At 39.5% G+C, this 18,677-nt stretch overlaps 1 protein-coding gene across 4 annotated transcripts; it reads right to left on the bottom strand.

Moving 5' to 3' along the window:
* Positions 1-1,017: 1,017 nt before the first annotated feature.
* Positions 1,018-17,198, bottom strand: LOC107867133. Of its 4 annotated transcripts, none has more exons than XM_016713248.2 (10): positions 16,243-17,195; positions 13,213-14,361; positions 11,939-13,081; positions 11,809-11,850; positions 3,724-3,800; positions 3,056-3,140; positions 2,863-2,946; positions 2,583-2,684; positions 2,391-2,489; positions 1,018-1,475 (listed from the first exon to the last, which is right to left on the bottom strand). In XM_016713248.2, exons 1-10 carry the CDS (start codon positions 16,966-16,968, stop codon positions 1,365-1,367), a joined length of 3,618 nt encoding a protein of 1,205 aa, XP_016568734.1. In that variant the 5' UTR covers positions 16,969-17,195; the 3' UTR covers positions 1,018-1,364. The 4 variants fall into 4 exon arrangements, 3 of the variants coding, with proteins under 3 accessions (XP_016568734.1, XP_047267143.1, XP_047267142.1); XM_047411187.1 differs by having other exon boundaries at positions 13,213-14,318; positions 16,243-16,375; XR_007054729.1 differs by lacking the exons at positions 1,018-1,475; positions 2,391-2,489; positions 2,583-2,684; positions 2,863-2,946; positions 3,056-3,140 and adding an exon at positions 11,474-11,681 and having other exon boundaries at positions 3,782-3,800; positions 16,243-17,198.
* Between the last annotated feature and the right edge of the window lie 1,479 nt (positions 17,199-18,677).

Here is an 18,677-nt window from a genome sequence, read left to right as displayed (position 1 = left end):
AATAACAATAATTAACAATTTTTTTAAAAAAAATTGACTGATTTCTGTTTCTGCTGCTTCAGTCGTGATTTTACTATATTACCCCTAATTAATTATTATGGTCATTTAAGCATTGTGCCACATAAGTTGAGATAGAAAAAATATTATAAATCACAAGGATAAAAAATTTAAATTATTTAAAAAATATAATTGGTTATTGTCGACACAAAACTCTGAACAAGGAGAGTAACATATATTATTCAAAAATTACATAAAAAGTATTATAAATTGCAATTGTAAACAACTTAAAATATCTAAAAAAAAATCAATATGTTATATATTTCAAAAAAATTACATGAAAAATACTAGAAATCACAATAATCAACAACTTAAAAAATTTAAAAGATATAAAATATTTGGTCGAGTCTTGAAATTATATTTGTGTCACTAAAATTGAAATAAAAGAAAAGTATTATAAATCACGATATGAATTGACCATACAAATTTAACAGTAACTACGCGGCAAATTTTTGACTAAATATGATCATTATTTTGAGACACAATATATTATCTCGTGGTTACTCACGAAAAAATTTATGATGGTTGAGTCTTAACCAACAATAGTTGTGAGAGTTTATTAAATGTGTGACAAGTGTCTTTGTAGAATCTTCATGTCAGCCCACTCCATTTTTCAACTTTACATTTCTTCTTTCTTTCATTTTTTTTCTTTATCTTTAAACACTCCTTTTCCTCTTCCCTATTTTAACAATAACAACTCCTTTTTTTTAATAGTTCTTTATGAACTGACCATACAAATTTAACAGGAACTACGCGGCAAAATAATTACTGATAATTATGAATATTTATATCAAAAAATAGAAAAATGAACGTTTCAATCAATCAATTAACAAACGTAAGAAAACACAAAATAACTAAAAATACCAACCATGAATGATATTATGGATTAGTTGCTTGTTGAAAGACCTTACCCAACCAAAATTTATCCGAACAAAGGAAAATCATCACTTTGGGAAAAAAAAAAAAAAGGGCATCGAGTATACAACAGTGAATGATACAACGTTTAGAGAAGAGTGTAATACAACATTCTCTAAAAAATGATCTATATAAGAGTAATCTGCTAGCTGAAATGAATGGTTAGTATAATGGTTGTTAAAGTCTCCCTAAATGTACAGGCTAGTAGAAACTATCACTATACAAGTAAATCTGTAAACTCAACCTATGAATTTGGTACCTCCATACGAGCTTCGTCTAACTAATCTAGGCCACAAGAGCTTCCAGTCCTACTCGAGTATATTGACTACTTACACTATTTGCATGTGAATCATGGAGGAAAAAGGTATTCTCTTGTTTATGTACAGTTATCATCATTTACTAAGAGCTTTCAATTTATGCAAGAACTCTAGTGTCTCTTTATAAGAAGGATCGCTGCGGCTCAAAGGCTTGCAGGAATTAATATGATCAGTTGACTCCAAAACCTGCACAAAATTGTATGCAAAGATGAAAAACTCTACATGAGTAGAAAATAAAGTTGAATAGTTAAATCAAAACATCACATTGTCTACATAACTCCAGACGAACATATAAAATTGCGCAATAGATAGGAGGATACATGTTTTTAAACTGGCCCATTAGAACAATCTTGCCATTCATTTTTCACAGTTAAAGACAAGCATAAGGCAACGTTAGACATTGGGATAAAGTCCTTTCAGGTTTTGTTTGCTACCCCTACAATGAAAACCTTTTAGAAAGGTTCACTTCCATTCACCCAATAAAATTTTACTAACTTCAGAAATAACATAAAGCAACAACCACTTCAAAAAGTGGGTCAGATTATCTCCTATTAAATACAATAATTAACTCCATGTTCCCTTTTTAACATATTTATTTCTATATTAAACTGTCAAAAAAGTTCATTAGGCCCACAAGAACTGCAAGAAGAGTGCTTTATTAATATGATCTGCCTTGTCAAAGTAAACTTTATATAGAACAAGAAACACACTAATATGCTCCACTATGCTCAACCATACAGTGCAACAACAACAAAAACATACCCAGTTTATTCCCACAAGGTGGGGTCTAGGGAGGGTAAAGTGTACTCAGTCCATACCACTACCTCAGACGAAGTAGAGAGACTGTTTCCGATAGAAGCCCGGCTCGGGACAAATAACAGTATAAAAATATAAAAAAAAAACAAATGAGATGGGATGACACGCCATAGATAATAAAAGAAACAAGACACCCACAGAGTAATACTATACCCAATCTATCTGAAAATCACAAACATCATCAAGCTCAACCACACAGTGCAAGCAATCAAAATGATAAATTGATAATTGCAGACTATTGTGACAAATTTAAGTGTCTGGTAATCATCAATTTGAGCAACTTACGACTAATTCTCCATATCCGGGATATGCAGACTCTAATGGTACAATTTCCATTCGAAAAGCCCAGCCTCCGTAGCCTTCAACAATTGGAGTTACCTTTGTCTACAAAAGGATCATCAATCAATTTTTAGAATGGCCACCACGTAAGTGAATGTTTTCTAACGGAGAACTGAAGGTCAGGCAAAATATTAGTACCTCACAGAAACTGAGAACCTCAAGCTTCCCTTTCTTATGAAGCTGCCCCATGAAATCATTTAGCTCAACCAATCTTGGAGATCCACTTCTCAGCTCCCCAATCTAGCAATGCCAAGAAGAAATAGTTATAAGATTTCACACCCATGTGCACCCGTAACAACCACCTCAAATCTTATGTGCATATTTCTAAATAAGAAACTGAAGCACACTTAAAAAATTTACAAGCTTAAAGAGAAACAATAACAAGGTAAAATAAAGGGAGCAGGAAAGTTTTACTAACGGTGGGTGCAGGGCGGAAAACAAGACCCATTTTCCAGGGCATGTCTGCAAGTTTGCTGCCAAAATGAGGACAGCTGTAGAATACCTGACCCAATCATATTTCAACAGAATTAATGAATTAACAAATTTAACAAGTAAAGAAAATTGGTAGAATGTCTTGTAATTCATCATCTAATAGGAAGCAGCACACATACGACTCCAATGGTATTTTTGACAAAGTCATCCTTCTTTTCTGCTTTTGCTTGATACAGCATCTGCTTGACGACTAGGCCACCCATGCTGCCAATTGCAAAAAAAAAAAAGTGTGTTTCTGTCAACACACATACACATATATAGCTATTTGGCAGAAATGCAAGGTAAGGCTGCGTACGATACACCCTTATGGTGGGGCCCTTCCCCGGACACCGCGCATAGCGGTAGCTTTAGTACACCGGGCTGCCCTTTTTATCAGCTTGACTAGGTGCTTAAGATCAATTTAAGAAAATGATGCAAAAAGGTACTTACAAAGTGTGACAAATGACTGATTTAGTTTGAATTTGCACCATTGGGAAGGTAAATAGTAATGGTACCATTGTTAAGATAATATTAACAATGTGTACTATGAGCCAGACCGAATATGTGCAGCGCCAGGCAAAACAACTTTTGCAATCATAGGTGTAGGATAGAAAGTTTCTTGAAAAGAGAAGCAGAGGTGCAACATAACATGAACTAAACTTCCCCAATGGGAGGTGATAAATTTTAATGCAGCACAAAAACAGAAATTATAATTAAGGGAGTTCCAATTAAGAGTATACAGATAATCTCAACCTAAAGGTAATCTAATAGTTTAGGCTTTAGAGTATGCAGTTTGATTAGAACCAACCTATGCGAAATGAATACAACTGGTCGACTGCCAATGCCAGCAGCAACAAGCTTCTCCAACAGCATGGCACTTACTTCCTGCGGGTTTGAAACAATGAGATGCATAATACATCTGATGGCATTGAATTGCAAGCACATCTGATTAAAGAACCAACTGAACAACAAAACATCCAAGGGGTTCTGCACCAACATAACTCTTTACGACGAAGAAACCTGTTCTAACATTAAAATTTAAGATATTTTTCCCAACTGTCCTAGTATTCACCGTACACAGGAAACTTAGTAAGTTTAAGATTGCTATCTTCTTTGTACATTTTTAGATTTAAACATGTACACACGGCACCTTGCAGCCCAAAAGTCGTAATGACAGCAACAAAGGTGTCAGAATTTTCCCACAGAAAGGATTGCATAGAAGTTCTATTCACTGATTAGCACACGGGGCATTTTAACTGTTTCTTTTTCTGGAGAACGGAGGCAATGTGCAACACTTCAACTGGACAGATTTTCACGAGTGAAACATGGAAAAGCAGGTATATGCTCATAAGCGTACAAATTCAACATGGCTTTCCTCCCTTGCCTAAGGTGACAATTCTGTATCCTTGTTACATCTGAAAACAGCCAAGCCATATGCATAACTGACAGCATTAGGAGGAAAGCCAGTGTTTCCTCCACCCCAAAGTAAAAAATTTTAAGAGAAGCATAGGAGATGGAGAAGCGAAAAAAGTTAGGGACGAGCAAATAATGGCTTAGCATAAAAATCTGTTCTATTTCTACAATGGGACAACCTTCACTACATGATTCATCACCCTGAATTTGAAGTTGGAATTCTACATCATCCATTCTGATCCAGGATTAGGGTCCAAAAATGAGCATTAAAGATCAGTGTTCAATTTATATCACTCACCTAGATTGCATGGTTTGAGTCTCTATTCTAATACGATCACCAGTTTTAGACACAAAAAAGCCTCTAAAACATCAAAATACAATAACCAACATAAACATAACAAAGTTTAGCCGTTGCCGTAAAACATTTGTTACTATTTTGTACGTCATCGCATAGATATATGTGCAGGTACAATGCTGCAGTTTTTTCATATACAATGTGTAGACATTAGATGCTGATAAATATTAGACTGCAAACAGACACTGTAATATTATGAATGAGACTTCATAAACCACTCACAAAACAGGCTAAGCTACCAAGCTCTTTAATATTAAACCATGATGCATCCTCATACCACACACAGAGACATCCAAGTGGATAGGGGTTCACTTCCCTACAGAAGCAGAATGTCATTTCTAATTAGTTAAATAGTTCACTACATATAATTAGGGGTGGGCGTTCGTTGGGGATACTAGGTTCGGTTTTTCGGTTTTTGGTTTGATGAAAATGGTAACCGAAACCGAGCTGAAATAAATTCACTTCAGTTTGGTTTTTGCAATTTCGGTTCGGTTTTTCAGTTTGAAGATCAAAATATTGGGCCTTTTTTTGTCATAACTGGGCTTATAAAATTGGATCAATTTTTTAAAAGAATGGCTTCACAAACCTGATTTTCTTGTGCCTTTTCAGGAAAATATATGGTGACTTATTACGTGTAGTTTAGTAAAAAAGAAAAATCTTTCTCATTCTAACGTCTCCTTCGATGTGACAAGCTCCGCTCCGGCGACACAAACGCCGGCGACCTAACAGCACCGGCAGCAGGTAAGTACGTCATCCCCTCTCCCTCTTTGGCCTACCTCTTGGGTCTCTCTCTTCCCGTCTTGCCGTCTCTACCTCTCTCTCAAAACCATCGGCCCATCTATCTTGCCGGTGAGATCAGGCTACCACCGTCTGACTCCGACGACGGGAAGATAGTGAACCGCGCCGTCCATAGGCGTGAGTCGGAAAAGACGCACCGGCAACAGGTTGGTGCAGACACCAGTGTCCAGATTTCCAGATTTCCAGCGACCAGATTCCGGCAATAATCAGACGAAGCCCCGGCGACATTTCTGGCGACGCCCCGGCGACATTTTTGGCGATGCACCGGCGACGTCTTCCGACCTCAAAGTGCTGGAAGCAACAACTCGCAGAAGTAGCCTATCCCGGTGACTTCTAACCCCTGAAATTTATATTATCGCACTTTATTGTACAATACCTTTTCCAATATCTTCACTGTTTGTATTTTATGTGGGTTAATTTGTTGCTGGCTGTTTGTTCTGTGTATTGGTATCTAGCATTTGTTGTTCTTGAATTTTTGATTACATTTGGTGCTTTGAGTGTGGCGTCTATAGGTTTTTGCTGTTTTTACCCTTAGTTGTGCTTTTGTTGAGCAGTGGCTGGGGTGACACATGGTGTAATAGGGTCATGTCCTGGGGTGCTGGGTGTGGGGTCGGGGGCTGGTGTTGGGCTAGGTTTTTCATGTGGAGGGCGAGGTAGTAAGGGAGGGGATAAAAATGTCGATAGATTGAGGGTAGGGTCGTGGAATATAGGGACCCTGCAGGAGAAGTCGATAGAACTGGTTAAGATTCTTAGGAAGAGAATTAATATTGCGTGTGTTCAGGAGACCAAGTGGGTAGGTTCTAAGGCTAGGGATGTAGATGGGTACAAGTTGTGGTACTCAGGCAGTGATAGGCGCAGGAATGACGTAGGTATCATAGTGGACGAGGAGCTCAAAGGGCAGGTAGTGGAGGTTAAAAGGGTTAGTGATAGGGTGATGACTATCAAGTTGGTCTTTGGGGGGTTTACTTTGAACATCTGTAGTGCGTATGCGCCACAGATGGGTCTGAACGAGGAGGAGAAGAAGAGTTTTTGGGAGGTTTTGGATGAGGTGGTTAGAGGCGTGCCTAGTTCGGAGAAGATTTTCTTAGGAGGGGATTTTAATGGGCACATCAGTTCTTTGCCATTAAGGTATGATGATGTGCACGGAGGTTTTGGGTTCGGGGTTAGGAATGATGAGGGAGCTGCTCTTTTGGAGTTTGCGAGGGCCTTTGGGTTGGTGGTAGTGAATTCCAGTTTTCCGAAGAAGGAGGAGCATCTTGTTACTTTCCGTAGTAGGTTAGCCAAGACTCAGATTGACTTTTTGTTGCTTAGGAAGGGGGATAGAGCTTTGTGTAAGGATTGTAAGGTGATCCCGAGTGAGGATCTTACGACCCAGCATAGACTGCTGGTGATGGACTTGGCTATCAAGAAGGGCAAGAAGAGGCGAGGTGGGAAGGGTCCGCCTAGAATTAGGTGGGGTGGCCTGACTCCGGTGTTAGAGATAGGGGCGAAGTAAGAGAGGATGGGGGTGTGGGAGTGTAGAGGGGACGTGGATAATATGTGGGATGATATTTTTGGGTGCATCAAGGAGTCTGCTAGAGAGGTATTGGGTGTTTCGAGGGGCTGGTCTGACCGGTATCGAGGGGATTGGTGGTGGAATGAAGATGTCAAGAAGAAGGTGGAGACGAAGAAGGTAGCTTATGCTAAGTTGGTGGAGAGCAAGGATGAAGAAGAGAAACGGGTGAGCAGAGAAGAGTACAAGTTAGCAAAGAATGAGGCTAAGTTAGCAGTTAGGGCTGCTAAGTCAGCAGCTTTTGAGAGTTTGTATAAGGGGTTAGAGGAGAAAGGCGGGGAAAAGAGGTTGTTTAGGCTTGCGAAGGTTAGGGAACGGAATGGGCGGGATCTGGATCAGGTGAAGTGTATTAAGCGGAAGGATGGCAGAGTATTGGTTGACGACGCCCTTATTAAGGGAAAGATGACAGTCGTATTTTCATAGGCTCTTGAACGAGGAGGGGGACAAAGGAGTTGTGTTGGGGGAGTTGGAGCACTCTGGAGAGTGTCGCGATTTTGGATATTGTCGGCGTTTTAAGGTAGAGGAGGTTAGTGACGCCATTCGCAAGATGCGAAGAGGCAGGGCGACGGGGCCTGACGAGATTCCGGTGGATTTTTGAAAGTTTTCTAGCGAGGCAGGGTTGAGGTGGCTGACCAATTTGTTTAACAACATTTTTAAGTCTGCTAGGATGCTCGAGGAGTGAAGATGTAGCACGATGATTCCTCTGTATAACAACAAGGGGGACATTCAGAGCTACAATAACTACCGGGGTATTAAGTTGTTGAGTCACACGATGAAGATTTGGGAGAGGGTGGTGGAGCGGAGGTTAAGGAAGATTGTGTTTATTCGGACAATCAATTTGGATTTATGCCTGGTCGCTCCACGACTGAGGCAATTCACCTAGTGCGAAGACTGATAGAGCAATATAGAGAGAGGAAGAGGGATCTGCATATGGTGTTTATTGACTTGGAAAAGGCGTATGACAAGGTCCCTAGGGAGGTTCTGTGGAGATGCCTGGAGGCGAGGGGTCCCTGTGGCGTACAACAAAGTGATTAAGGACATGTATGAGGGGGCAAAGACTAGGGTAAGGACAGCGGGAGGGGATTCCGAGCATTTTCCGGTCTCGACAGGATTGCACCAGGGATCAACTCTTAGTCCGTTTTTATTCGCCTTGGTGATGGATGTGTTGACGCAAAGTATACAAGGCGAGGTGCCTTGGTGTATGCTTTTTGCGGATGATATAGTTTTGATTGAGGAGTCGCGACAAGGTGTTAATGATAAGCTGGAGGTTTGGTGACAAACCCTGGAGTCTAAAGATTTTCGGTTGAGTAGGACCGAGACGGAGTACTTGGAGTGCAAGTTTAGTGACTCGAGGCAAGAGGAGAAAGTAGTAGTGAAGTTGGAGTCCCAGGCAGTTTGTAAGAGGGATAGTTTTAAGTATCTTGGGTCTATGATCCAGGGAAATGAAGAGATAGATGAGGATGTCTCTCATCGTATTGGGGTAGGTTGGATAAAATGGAGGCTCGCATAAGAAGGTGCCCCCCAAGTTGAAAGGCAAATTCTATAGTTGCAGTCCGGCCGGCTATGTTATATGGAGCAGAGTGTTGGCCGGTTAAGAATTCTCATATCCAAAAGTTGAAGGTGGCGAAAATGAGAATGTTGCATTAGATGTGTGGATTTTCAAAGGCTGATAGGGTTAGGAATGAGATTATTCGGGAGAAGGTGGGTGTGGTGTCGGTGGAGGATAAAATGCGGGAAGTGAGGTTAAGATGGTTTGGTCATGTGATGAGGAGGGGCACGGATGCCCCGGTTCGTAGGTGTGAGAGGTTGGCCTTGGATGGCTTCAAGCGGGGTAGAGGTAGACCGAAGAAATACTGGAGGGAAGTGATTAAACGTGACATGGAGCAGTTACAGCTGACTGAGGGCATGACCCTAGATAGGAAGATATGGAGGAAAAACATTCGGATAGAGGGCTAAGCCGTGTGGGCGAGTAGGCAGTAGTTAGGAGGGCTTTGGTTCTGGTAATGTTCCATATTTTTTGGGATGTCGTGCATATGTTATTTTATTATGTCCCATGCCTTGGATGTTTTTTTTTTTTGAATATTGTCCTTTTCCTGTGCCGAGGGTCTATCGGAAACAACCTCGCTACTTCTTTGGAGGTAATGGTATGGACTGCGTACATTCTACCCTCCCCAGACCCCACGATGTGGGAATATACTGGGTTTGTTGTTGTTGTTGTTGTTCCATTAACAGAAAGTGCAACTGATACAATATCTACAAGAGAGCAAAACAAGTTTACATTTAACAGGACTAACTTAAAAATCTTGATTCTAAGACGCTAAGTCTTCATTTAACATAAATTCCACAGCTGACCAACTTAATGTGGACGAGCAGATGAAGTGGTGGAGCAAATAAAGCGGTAAACAACCAAAGAAAGATAGCATAGAATAAAAAGTTGCATATCAATGGATGAAGCATCTACCGATGAGACAATTGAACTATGAGGCACCATCAACGTTGGTCGGTGCCGGCCATCACAGCGATGGACGATGGTGGTCTGAAAGTCGGCCGGACTGTCTCAGTGAGAGATTAAGAGATTGAGATTTGAGAGTGAAAGTGACAGTGTGACTTGCGAGTCTGTGAATGAGATGAGAGATTGAGAGCGAGTGGGAATTTAGGGGTTGGGACATTGGGTATTGGGTAATGGGTCATGGAGTCGCTAAAATTGGGTCTGGTTCCTGGCGATGGGCTGGACCCTGGGTGTATTACAAATAGGATAAATGTGGTACAATGTATTATTGTATACTAAAATTCGGTATTTTGGTTAACCGATTTATTTTTTTTAAAAAAAAGGATGGAAACCGAACTGAATTACCGAAAATTTGAAATTTAAAACCGAAACCAACCGAAAAAAACCAAACAACCGAAATTAAAACAAATTCAGTTCGATTGGTTTTTTCAGTTTGAACAGAATTGTGCCCAGCCATATACATATTTATGAAGAATAGGTCATATACAGATTACAAAAGGGTTAAGTTTTTAGAGATATAGTGAAACATTGGAACAATAAGCAACGGCAAAAGTACAAAGGAAAAGCAAAGATCCCGTTGTTTAATTTCAAGAAGCGAAAAAATCTGATGCTACTGTCTAAGTTCTTAATTAACTCATATACCCCAAAAGACAAATTACTTTTTTTTTGGATATTTGTAAAACCACTGAGAGCCAGTGGCATACGATCTCAAACGGTAGATAACGAATTTGTCCCTTTACCCTTCTCCACTTAAATACCATGCTTTTGTCTATAACAGAGCTTGGACCTGTGATGGGCACCTAACCAACACATCATAAGTTGCATTCTCACCACTAGACCAAAGCCCTAATGGCCCCAAAACAGTAATTACTGCACATAGACACATCTGAGGCTCCTCCATTTGATTGCATCCAAGGGAGAGCTCCAACGAAAGCGTTAGAAAAAGATGAGCTAGAAGGCTTGGAAGTACCATATAAATATTTTCACACGCTTGTAATGTCATTAGAAGGTAGAATGGGCCATTAAAGACGCAAAGGAACCAAAAATGGATATTTGATTTAATTTAAGGTTGAAGACAACACGATTTTATACTGCAGCACAAATTTACATTGCGGTGCAGAACTGTATCGCAAATTGCCAACTTTTGGCTACCTGTTACCAAATTCAGCGCTTATTTATGCTACAACACAAAATTGAATTGAAGATCTGAGCGCTGTAACACAAAAGTGTAATGCAGATGGTTCTATCCATCCGAGCTGGAGCTTTTATTTTAAGGATATTTTGGTGTTCTTTTGACACTCCCTCTCCCCCATAACACTAAGTACTTGTTGTCATCCCATCAATTAGGGTCTGAGTTAGTTTCTCAGAGAAGTTCAGTTTTGAGAGCCTTAGCCTAATTTTAATGCTTTGAAACCTCGGAATTGATCTCATGTTCTTCATGAACTTCAACATTTTTGAGAGCCTTAGCCTAATTTTAGTGGGTTCTTGCATAATTGAATGGAATTGATTAGTTATATTCTTCATCTAATTTCATTTTTATTATAGTTCAGCGTATTTGTTTATCTCCGCTATTGCGACGTGATCACCATCCCTTGCCCCCCCCCCCTTTTTTAGATAAGGGTGACCTCTTTTTGGGCAATGGTGATGTCCGGGCCAAATTGTGTACACCTCGATTAATCCATAGTGTACCTGCTGGTCTGCTACCTTCCACCAGGACAGGTAGCAAGTAACTTTCACTACCAAAAGTTAGACAACAACAACAACAACAAACCAAGTGTATTCCCACCTAGTGGGGTCTGGGGGGGTAAGTAAGATGTACGCAGTCCATACCTCTACCTCTGAAGAAGTAGAAAGGCTGTTTCCGATAGACCCCCGGCTCAAGACACAAGATACCACACAAACCAAAAGTTAGACAAATAAAACAAAATTACCTAGCATTTTTCCCTCAAGTGTGATTTGGATTCCAGTCTCCATGGTCCCATTATAGCTTTTATCGAGCGCTAGGTCACACCCTTGAGTCCAACACTCCTTCGTATTTTCTTTTTAAAGTTTTTTGGCATAGAATGGTGCAAAGGAGTTGAAAAATCTCATCGCCCCTTCTCCGGTGGATGAACTATGTACGGCAATGACTCTATATACCTTGAAGGCTTTGGAATAGATAAACTAGTCTCTAATAATTGAAGAAGCAATAAAATGTTTTGCATGATGCTATGACTACAACATCAACACACAAGATAAGTTGAAAAAATATAAAGAGTATACAAACCTGAAGAGGTAGGCTGGCTCCGGACCACTGGGTTAAATTTGACTGCATAAAACCCCATGTTTAAAGTCAGGAAACAAGGCAAACCTCTTTTTTTATAAACTTTAGAAGGGTAGACAGATTATGCACTAACCTTGTACTTGACACTAAACAGACGGGCTTGAGCGAAATCAGATGGAAGCCATTCACCAGGCCAAAATGTTCCTTCCCTTCCAGCCTCTTCATCAATTTTCTCAACCAGGCCAGATTTGGTTGATGACTTGTTATCCGACAACCTCCAAGTTTTAAATGGCCCCCCACGCAAGCCATGAATAAAGACAACATCAACTAAAGGTACTTCAGATTGTGAGATATTCTCTGATTCACTAGCAGATGTCGATGATATGCCACTATTGATATCTTCATTTGTTGTACACTCTCTCCCATCAGAATCACTGGCACCTGGAGATGACCCATCCAATGATTTTGGCATTAAATTTTCCATACATTTCCAGTGTGATAATTCGGGATTTATCAGGAATATCATATCAGCATAACAAGGGCAATTATGTGTTTTGTCAGAAAAAATTCCATGATCACCATTTACATAATCTTCACCAGCTTCATCATTGCAGAATATGTTCAAAAGTGTTGCTCTCGCATAACTTCGAATTTTAGGGTCATTGCAACCGGGAATCCTTCCATTAGCACATTCTTCAAGCCATTCACACCACTCTTTATCTCCAACTAGTCCTTTCTTGACTTTTGGAAGAACTGAAAGTACATTTAACAACCGTGCTGCATGCTTCCGAATATGACCGGTAGGTGGAACACGTAGACTGGATGCATCATGGGGATTCGCAGTAGTAGAAGCTTCATCAGGAACAGTTGGCACCCGATCTTGCCCCTCTGATGCTCGTGACGCATCATATGCTTCTATTGCAGCCAGTTGTTCATAATCATCATCTAATAACAAGCGTCTAAGCAAACAGAGGCCTCCAAAATTAGCTATTTTGTTCTGATAAAGAGCATCTTCAGCACATATTTCTGTCAGCGCTTTAATCCCTTTCAGTGTGGCCACTGCAGAATCTGCAGCATTGATCTTAGGCATTTTGTCTTTCTTAAGATTTTTTAGTGGCCCAGCAAAAGGTTCCAGGGAGAGAAGATCTGCCAAGGGATGTGTATCATCAGCATTGGCAACTCTTCCTAGTTGCATCCCAACTAAATTGACAACTGCTCCTGCCAACTGATTAGCAATTTGTGTGGCCAAAACTACATTTGCTTGATCAACTTGGGTCTGCAAAATTAAGAATCTTCATGAACCACAGAGAAACCAAGGAGAGACGAGCTGTTTCTACTTACAAGTAAAAAAGACTACTTTCACACTGTTCCAAAACAAAAACAAAAAAATGGATTAGTCCTACAAACCTTCACTTTATCACTTTTGGGCTCGTTATTTCCTTTGCTTAATGACGTTTTCTTGGATTCCAGAACATCAGCTAGCATAATAGTTAACCATCCTTGAGAAATTGGTATGGAGGATGGTCCATAATCTTCAAAAATGCGTGTTAGGATCCTTATTGCTGAAGATCGTATTGCATCAGAGGACAGCGGTCCAAAGACCCAAGGGAGCAGAACTCCAGACCAATGCTGGCTTTCTTCCAGGGACATATGCCATTCCCTAGCACAGAGCAACTCCAAAGCCTTAGCCAACGCTTCTTGCACCGAAGAATGCTTTGTGGTCTGTTTAGCAGCCTCTCTCATCAAATGGAGACCCTTTTCCACTGCTACATCCTGTGCCGAAGAGCTTCGCTCAAGAGAAACCAAAAATGCAGACAACGCTATCTGAGCTAGGGGGATGTCCTGAGTTTTACTTGCATGTGAAACAGTAGACAGAAGACTAGCAGTCCAATCAGAAACAGAAGTAGTTAGTGGCAGATTTTGGTCTTCTAGAAGCAATTTAACCATCAGACTTCCATGCCATTTCACAGATCTCTCAGGTGCTACTAAAGCAGCCATGACCACATGCCCCTCTTGATCCAATTCTTGAATATGACACCTATTAACTTCCGAAGCCATTGCCCAATTCGCTAATGCCCAAGCAGCAAAAGGAACGGCGACTTGTTCAGAATGCAAATCATCCCAAAGGCCAGGAACCACAGCAGAAGACAAATTTGACCGTGCTGACGAACTATCATTTATTTTGTTAAACAAGAGATTACTAGGCATATATTTGACTGTCTGGCTAGTGTTTGGAGGCCCCATCTCTACAAGCTCATTAGTTCTTGAAAGTCCTACAGCAGCCGTGCCTTCAAGGATTTTCATTCCAATACCCTTCATTCCTTCTCCATCATCATCATCCTCCCCATGTGGCTCATCCCAGTGCATACCACCTTCCTCAATTACTTCAATCGCTGCAGCAATATCTCTCATCTCCGCATCTTTGGGTAGTGTAGGCTTGAATGAAACCTTGTCCGCGCTTTCACAATGGGAAGTGACAACATCCATAATTGCTGCAACCAGCATGCTCCTACCTTTCAAAGAATCAGAAAGATCGAATGAACTACGTCTTGCATGCTGCTTCCAAAAAAGTTAAAAACATTTCCATGTCAAACTCCAAAATTACAAATGAGATAACAACAGTTCAATAAATTTCAATTGTCTCGTCACAAAGAACTTAATATATGTTGTGCCACTGATAATTTTGGAGTATCTACAAGGGCTTGCTCGAGGAGCGACTAAGTTAAAAAAGACAGCTATTTCACTAAACATTCTCTATCTTTTCGCATGCTTGCTCTTTAGTCAAATATAGAGATTTTTTTCTTCATTTGTGTCACTTTCATTCAATCCTACACTTCAGTCAAGCTTTGCATTTAAAACTGAGGACAAAAAAATACAATTGTGCCTCAACCTCAGTCTAGTATGTTGGCCATATGAATCCTCAATGTCCATTCTGCTCCATTTGTATTCCTTTCATTTCATTCTTATGGGAAAAAGAGTGAAGGATCAAAAAAAACACCTAAAGTATCCAACTTTTTTTCAAGTTTCATACTTGAACCATACAACAACAACAACAACAACAAAAAACCCAGTGTGTTCCCACAAAGTGGGGTCTGGGGAGGGTAAGATGTACGCAGTCCATACCGCTCCCTCCGAAAAAGTAGAGATGCTGTTTCCGATAGACCCCCGGCTCAAGATAAAGAATAGTAGACCAGGAGATGGATTACATAACAGAAAAGGCGTAAGGAATAATAAAAAGTCAATCAGAGCAATACGAAAATACGAGAGATAAAGCAACACGAAATAAGAAAATAGCAACAGAGAAATCATGAATGGGACACCCACGTATAAGTAACAAATACTCACAGCCATAGACACCTATGAACCCAGTCCTAAAATTACTAACCCGGCTACACAAGATCTCTCCTGATGGCTTGCTACAACCCACATCCTCCCGCTAGCCTTCCACCCTTATCCGCGACATCCACACCTTCCTATCTAGGGTCATGTCCTCAGTAAACTGCAGCTGCTCCATGTCATGTCTGATCACCTCTCTCCAGTATTTCTTTGGCCTACCTCTGCTCCTCCTGAAGCCATCCAACGCTAGCCTCTCACACCTACGAATTGGGGCATCCGCGTCCCTCCTCATCACATGTCCAAACCATCTCAGCCTTCCTTCCCGCATCTTGTCCGCCACCGAAACCACTCTCATCTTCTCCCAAATAATCTCATTCCTAACTCTGTCCACTCTAGTAAGCCCACACATCCAACGCAACATCCTCATTTCCGCCACCCTCACTTTTTGGATGTGGGAGTGCTTGACTGGCAACACTCTACGCCATACAACATGGCCGGACATACTGTCACTCTATAGAATTTGCCTTTAAGCTTAAGGGACACTTTCTTATCACACAACATTCCCGAGGCGAGCCTCCACTTCATCCAACCTGCTCCAATACGATTAGTAACGTCCTCATCAATTCATACTTGAACTATCTGGTTGTGAATTTCATAGTTGAATTATCACCAACTATTAATCAAAACACACCTCAACTATCAATTGTTTACTTTCCTACCTGAACAAAACATGCTTCAACTATCAATTGTTCATTTTTTCTACCTCTACCAAAACAAACCTCAACTATCAATTGTTCACTTTCCCTACCTGAACCAAAACACACCTCAACTACACCTCAATTATCAATTCACTTTTCCTACCTGAACCAAAACACAACTCAACTATCAACTGTTCACTTTTCCTACCTGAACCAAAACACAGTCCTTTGAGTAGGAAAAATTGACAATTGATAGTTGTGGTCTGTTTTGATTAATAGTTGGTGATAATTCAGCTAGGAAACTCGCACACCTAATACTTCAGTTATGAAACTCAAAAAAACGGATACTTTAGGCGTGTTTACGACACAAAAAACTGAACAAATTCATGAAAAAAGGCCTAACCTTTTTCGATCGCCTCGGCTGAGCAGTGAAAATAAACCTGAGAAGATACGGTACAGCATGAGGTCTTCCTAAAACATCCTCACACACATTAGGATCAGCAATCAAGTAAGCCAATGCCCTTGCCGATTCCGCCTGAGTCCAACAATTCTCCCCCGACATCGCCACCGTCTCCAAAAGCCAATCCACCACCGCACCACCACCCGCCGCTACAAGCGCCGCCCTCCTAATCTCACTCGCGGACGCAATATCCGCTAGCAATGCCGCAACCCGAAGCTCAAACCCAACCCGAACTTCATGATTGGCCGATGACATAACTGACCTCAACGACTTCCATAAAACCGACGCCGCCGCCCCTGTTTTCTTCATCCTATACACAATTCTCTTCAACGAATCCTCCGATTTCTCCATAACATTCTCAATTTCATCATATATTCTAACACTTTTTCCACTTTTCCCCCTCCCCTCCACGTCATCATCCCGCGTCGAAATCACAGCAGCAGAAGCAACAATAGCTGATAAAACAGTCGCCGATAAAGCAAATACAGGGATATTGAAGTCCTGTGTTTGCCGAATTGGGGGAGGGGCAAAATGGGTATTATGAATATTGTTAGGGGTATTAACGGAAACCTCGGGATTATTATTACGATTCGAAGAAGAAGAGAGGGAACGACGGCGAGGTAAACGGATACAACACCGGCGGCTTGTTCTGCAAATAAGTCGAAGCATAATTCGGATAACTAACTACAAAATTAATGCGTTAATTGTTTGTATTGTTTGTTTATAAGAGTGAATTATGGATAAAGAGTTTGTAGTAAAAGCGAAAATGAGGGAAGAAAGCGGTGGATTATGGAATTTGGACAAATAAAAGAGGGAATTTTGGACGTAATATGCGGAATTTTGAAGTTGCTTGGATGAAAAGTACGTAAATGTCCAATTTGTCAAACGGTCCTAATTAACTGACTTTAACGACTCGTTTGGTACTACTTTGTAAATGTTTTCGAGTTCTTGAATAGGGAGTTACTTTTTGTCAGAGAGTGTTTTATTTTTATATAATTTTTTAATATAAATATAAATTAAATTAAATTTTTATACAAAGTATCGAACTCCGAATGAGAAAACCCACACACCAAATAAAAAAAAAGACTTATTTGGTACAAGGAATAAGAGATTGTTAATCTCAAATTTATTTTAGAATGATTTATTATATATTTGGTTAAGATAAAATATATGAAACAGCTCTTTTCAGGATAAGTTATATTGAAATTATAGTTTTATTTCTATCCCACTTTGAGAATGGAATAACTAATCTCGAAGTAGCTAACTCTGCGATAACTTATTTCAACCAAACAACCCTTAAATGAATATTTGATACCCCCAAAAGTTTTACTTTGAAGAGTTATATCATGATAATTAATATCGGTATTTGTTATTTCGAAATTATTTATCTCATCATGTATATGAGATAATTTATCTCATCACTACAGTGTAAATGGTGAGATAAATAGTTTTGGTACTAATTAATGCCTCAAACCAAACATTGAATAAAATAATTCTTTATTTTATCTCAAAATTATGTATTCCTTATACCTCACGTCAAATTTTTTAGGATAAAATATTTGTTATCGATGACTCAATGTGTGACTATAATCAAGGCGAAAGAAAGCAATACATCATTAATAGTGAAAAAGAATCTATCATTTCATGACGACCTTTGATGATTTTTTTGTATGATATTTGTTTCTCTTGCTTATGGTGCATTGTTTAAATTATTTTTTTTTAAAGACAAAAAAAAAAAAAGAAATCTAATACTACTGAGTTACATAACTTAGTCTATGAGGAGGATTAACTCCATTTCGTTGCGACGTCACTCAAATTAGTAAATTAACTTCGTGTTTGTGGGATTCATTCTTTAAAAGTCTCTCATTGGATTGTTTGTCCTAATATGTGTGTTATAGTAACTGTGTTCAGTGTCACTAAATGCTTTTTCCGTTTTATTTTATTTTACTTAAATTCATGTTAATTCGGCACATTTTATAAAATAATTTTTTTTTAGGAATTTATTTTATTAATTATGTTTTAAAAAATAAATTTAATTATTAATATTATGTAATTATTTAATGATATGAGTAATATTTGATGAAAATAATAAACTTTTCTAGATTGCAAAATGAAAAAATGTAGAGAATAATCTATTTTAATGAAAGTTAAGTCAAATAAAATGAAAAAAATATCTACGATACTTAAGGATAGCGCTATGAAGACGACATATATTTCCTCTATCCTCCTCTAGTAAGGTTTGACAGTACATAAACACTCCATCTCTATTTTAAACACTGTAAATCTTTTCTTTTGCTAATTTGATTCATGTTTGATGCTTTATAATTCTATAATAAGCCTTAAAATTAGACTTCACTTTGTCTTAAGATCTCCTTTTC

The sequence above is a fragment of the Capsicum annuum genome, chromosome 4 (genome assembly GCF_002878395.1).
Source record: "Capsicum annuum cultivar UCD-10X-F1 chromosome 4, UCD10Xv1.1, whole genome shotgun sequence".
Classification (NCBI taxonomy): Eukaryota; Viridiplantae; Streptophyta; class Magnoliopsida; order Solanales; family Solanaceae; genus Capsicum; species Capsicum annuum.
The sequence above is the reverse complement of the archived record's forward strand: the minus strand, read 5'-3'. Positions and strand labels throughout refer to the sequence as shown.